This window comes from Toxorhynchites rutilus, chromosome 2 (genome assembly GCF_029784135.1).
Source record: "Toxorhynchites rutilus septentrionalis strain SRP chromosome 2, ASM2978413v1, whole genome shotgun sequence".
Classification (NCBI taxonomy): domain Eukaryota; kingdom Metazoa; phylum Arthropoda; class Insecta; order Diptera; family Culicidae; genus Toxorhynchites; species Toxorhynchites rutilus.
The window spans coordinates 23,313,488-23,317,888 of NC_073745.1; the positions used below are offsets into that span (position 1 = coordinate 23,313,488).

Genomic DNA, 4,401 nt, shown 5'->3' on the forward strand with positions numbered 1-4,401 from the left:
CTTCGCGGGTGCACCATTCGATGTAATTTTTACTCCGTAGAAAATAGCGAAAAGTTCGTGATTTTTGTTTTTTACGTGTTCCTCCAACGGGTAAGTGTTTATTTAGTCCATCATTAACTATCCAGTGATAAATCAGAGGTTTTTCAACGCTTATAGGAAGAGCTACGGTCATTCGAAAAAAAAGCTGCCAGTTCGGGCAAGACGGACACTAGTATTTTCCTAGGGTATTTAACAAAACTTTTTGGTTTTACTATAAAGATGCCTACAAATTACAAGCGCAAGAGTAACCGGCAGTCAAGGACCGCTCAGCAGTTGGAACAAGCCATTAAGGCTGTAAGAAGTGGATCGCCGGTGAAGACAGCAGCAAGAAGTTACGCAATTCCAAGATCCACACTGATTCACCACCTCACAAGTCCAACTGTATCAACTCGGCTAGGACCTCTTGATTCCGTATTCAATTCTCAACAAGAAGAGGAACTGGTACAACATATGTTGCCAAATCCCACATTGTCGTTCCGTAAACCTGAAGCTACCTCTGCCGCCCGAGCCAGAGGCTTCAATAAGCCAGCAGTATCTGCGTTTTACGATTTGCTGGAAGAAGCGCTGAAAGATCCCAAATTGACGCCAGATCGTGTTTTGAACGCCGATGAGACTAGTGTTTGTACCATTAGTATTTGTTTTGGCATTGTAGTTGGTTTAAAAATCAGTTTAATTTTTTATTCATACTTTCTTACAGGTTCCTCCGAAGAAGTCTAAGGTAGCGGCATTGAAAGGCAAAAAACAGGTTGGTGGTATTACATCTGCGGAACGCGGAGAAACAGCTACGGCAGTAATGTGCATGTCCGCAACCGGACAGCACTATCCGCCGTTCTTCATTTTTCTTCGCATGCGAATGCACGAAGTTTTGAAGAAAGGGGCATCACGTGGAAGCAAATTTGCCTGTAATGCATCGGGTTACATGACGGTCGAAATATTCAATGAGTGGTTCGATCACTTTTTGGAGCATGTAAAACCTTCTGAGAACAGTCCTGCCTTGCTCATAATTGATGGCCTGCCTTGCTCATAATTGATGGCCACTCGTCGCACACGAAGAACCTAGCTTTTACCGAGAAAGCTAGAGCTAACTTTGTTAAGGTTCTAGTTTTACCACCTCACACTAGCAACAAACTTCAACCGCTTGATGTATCCTTTATGGCACCTTTCAAGACGTACTACGCACAGGAAGTAGAGCGTTTCCTACAACAGAATCCAGGTAAAGTCATCAGCCAATATGACGTTGCCGAGCTCATGAAACCTACATTCTTCAAGGCGGCCACTACGGAAATTGCTGAGAGTGGGTTCGAAAAAACAGGAATTTGGCCATTTGAACGCAATATTTTTTCCGATGATGACTTTGCCCCGGCCACGGTGACTGATCAATCCGATCCTGAGATTCTTCGTGAAGAAGACATCCCGAAGACATCATGGCTGATTTCGCAGAACCGGACAGCATCTCAACGGCCAATAACCCGGTGTTCATACTTCCGTTACCGAAAATGGTCACCCCGAGAGTCACGAAGAGAAAACGCCAAGCAGAAAAGGCAGATGACATAACGTCTGCTCAATACGCTGACACTTTGAAGAAGGCGAAAGCATCGAAAGACATTAAATCCATCAAAAAAGAACAAAAACAACGCTCTTCGAAGAAGCCTAAGCAAAATCAGGGCAAAGGGGACACCTCATCTGATAATCTATGCGAGAAATGCGGAAGCCAGTTTTCTGATTCAGATTTCGGGACAGGTTGGACAATATGCTTACAATGCCTTTCATGGTTCCACGCTGAATGCTTTACTTCTGCTGCAACTATTTGTCAGAACTGCTCTTGATTCTTCTTTTTTTCTTATTTTTTTATTCCCACTGAAAATTGAACTAATTTAAATACTCAAATGAACTTAAACCAGCGATGAATTGTTTTTAATGCTTTATAAATAAACTTTCGTTTTGAAATATTTTTAAGTGTATCATTAAACTTTACAAATGAATTATCGTCTTCTTAGGAGGTCATTTAAAATATGCGTGGACAGGTTGATGGCTATTTCAGATCCTTTTCCTTCCTTTGCGAGGACAATGGCCCGCAAAAATCCAGAAATTTTTGCATGTAGTGTATGTATTTGACCTCTTCTGTCGTTCCCTTCCAAGGATGAAACTGTCCACGAACAACATGAGTAGCCTTTCGAATCGTAGCGTAATTTAAGAACACTCTCCAATGCTGAAAACACTAAAATACGTACAAAAACTACAACTTTTCCGTAAGTGTCCATCTTTCCCACCTCAGTGTCCGTCTTACCCATTCCAGATGTCCGTCATTCCCGACCATGTGAAGAAATAGTATTTCGATGCATTTTTTTCAATGACCCAGAATACATCAATGTTGGAATAAATTTACTAGTATCAACGGTAATTATGATAGAAAAGGACCTGAAGTTTCAATTTGTACAACAACTGCGATCATGAAAGATATATATGTGTAAAAATTGAGATTACACCTTAGGGTGTCCGTCTTTACCTACTTTCCCCTACACGATAAAACGCGAGTCGAGTGTACGATCCTAAAATAACAACCTATAGGGATCGGGTGCAATGAAACCCAGTGCAATAAAATAACGAAAAGGAAAGCGACCAAAAAGATCGCACACATCTCCTATCGCGCTTAGCCCTTAGAATTTATGAGTGAAAGATAAGCTTTAGCCAGGAGTTGCATGTCAAATACAGATAAGCGATAAGTGAAGGACTTTCATGCAAAGGAGCAAGAACGTTTATAGTTTTCTCTTTCCTTTACACATTAGATTTGAATTTATAGGATAAGATAAAATTTATAGGATAGGATAAAAATTGTATAAAAACCCAAGGTTCTCTGAATAAAGTAAGTAGTCATTGGAATCGTGTCGTACGATTAAATCCGAAACTTCCTATTGAATCGACTGACGAGAGTTCTTCAGATTCAAGTTTTCCAACGTCCGCAGCAACTGTTGTATAATTTGCGCTCGGAGTTCGTGAAGATCTTGTACTCGTTGATCCTTGGTAGATTGATTCTGCTCCCGTTCGTTGCTCGTTCCGTAGGGAATTAGTGCGAAGGCAGTCAATTCAGTTTGTTCCAGGATCAAGGGCATTCACTAGACACTTTTTCTTACTTCAACCCAGTAAAGTGCCAATCCTGATTCGCAAGGTTGATTCCTTCGCATCAACCGAGTTTGCGTATTGGACATCTTTTACAACTACTTGTTATAATCACCAATCCGATCGGCTGCTTGATTTGTGTCAATGCTCTTTCCAAACATGGAGTAGACCGATATTTTTCAGAAAGTAGAACATCACATATCACATCACATAGTACATATCAATGTAACAAATAGATGGTTTCCATTCAGACCGATTCAAATGTTATATAAATGGAATAGCTGAGGTAGGGAAATATTTCTAACATACAATCATAACTAATATTAGACCGTTTAAAAAAAATTATAGGAGGTTGTGTCCAAGATACGACTGCAATGTTGACGTAGAACTACGCTGTTATATTATAAAAGTCGCTTGTTTAAACCTTCGAATATTATTCTATAATGCTGTGAAATTTTAGAAACAACTGCTTAGTAGAATAATCTCTGAAATGATTTTTTATTGTAGAATCAGTTGACGATAATTGACTGATGATTCATTCTTGCCTTCGCAGAACAATACACTAGCTGATCGTATGTCGCAATTTATTTCATGACAATGCATTGAAAATTTACCTCGAACGCTATTCCGGTGGCCTTTTTCGAAATTGACATAGACTCGGTTACAGTCGATTATATCAATATATCTTTGGCACTGCGACGAAACAACAACAATGACAACACTTGCAAGTATCAAATATCATGCTACATGTTTTTAGTATTGCCTCAGTGGAATTGCACCTTCAGGCATCGTTCGTACAACGTAAACCAAGCGCCAAACAAGCGTTCGCCATAGCATGCATACAGAGTCATACATTGGTGGCTTGAAACTACTAGGAATATAAACACTTCTCATCATTTTGCGCTCAAAAGAAACACTCCTGTTTATATTACTTGCCTCGAAAAAAAAGTTGCATTGCTTTCTCATGCTCGAGATAAGCGCAGCTGTCACCCTTAATGGAGGAAGTTTTGCTACTGGCAAGCGAAACCTAATCACATACAAAATTCCAGAACGAAATTCACTTTCTTGGTGATTAAACAAGCCAAATAAACTTTTTTTAATATCAATAACCTCGAAAACAGTAGCATTGCTTCATTATGATCAAGACTAGTGCAAATTCAATCCTAGTTGAAGGCAGATTTGCGACTGACACGCGAACCCAAATAACTTATAACATTCCAGTACGACATTCATGATGCTTGGTAT

At 39.8% G+C, this 4,401-nt stretch overlaps 1 protein-coding gene across 1 annotated transcript; it reads left to right on the top strand.

The window, feature by feature from the left end:
* Positions 1-216: 216 nt before the first annotated feature.
* On the top strand, positions 217-1,890 carry LOC129771546 (uncharacterized). Its single transcript, XM_055775296.1, has 2 exons — positions 217-657; positions 737-1,890. Exons 1-2 carry the CDS (start codon positions 259-261, stop codon positions 1,064-1,066), a joined length of 729 nt encoding a protein of 242 aa, XP_055631271.1. The 5' UTR covers positions 217-258; the 3' UTR covers positions 1,067-1,890.
* The last annotated feature ends 2,511 nt before the right edge of the window (positions 1,891-4,401 follow it).

Bases quoted from the DNA above. Each gene is read 5' to 3' on its own strand.
- LOC129771546 (XM_055775296.1), top strand. From the start codon at position 259: ATGCCTACAAATTACAAGCGCAAGAGTAACCGGCAGTCAAGGACCGCT. The intron at 658-736 runs GTTTGTACCATT...ACTTTCTTACAG, and splicing joins TGAACGCCGATGAGACTAGT to GTTCCTCCGAAGAAGTCTAA.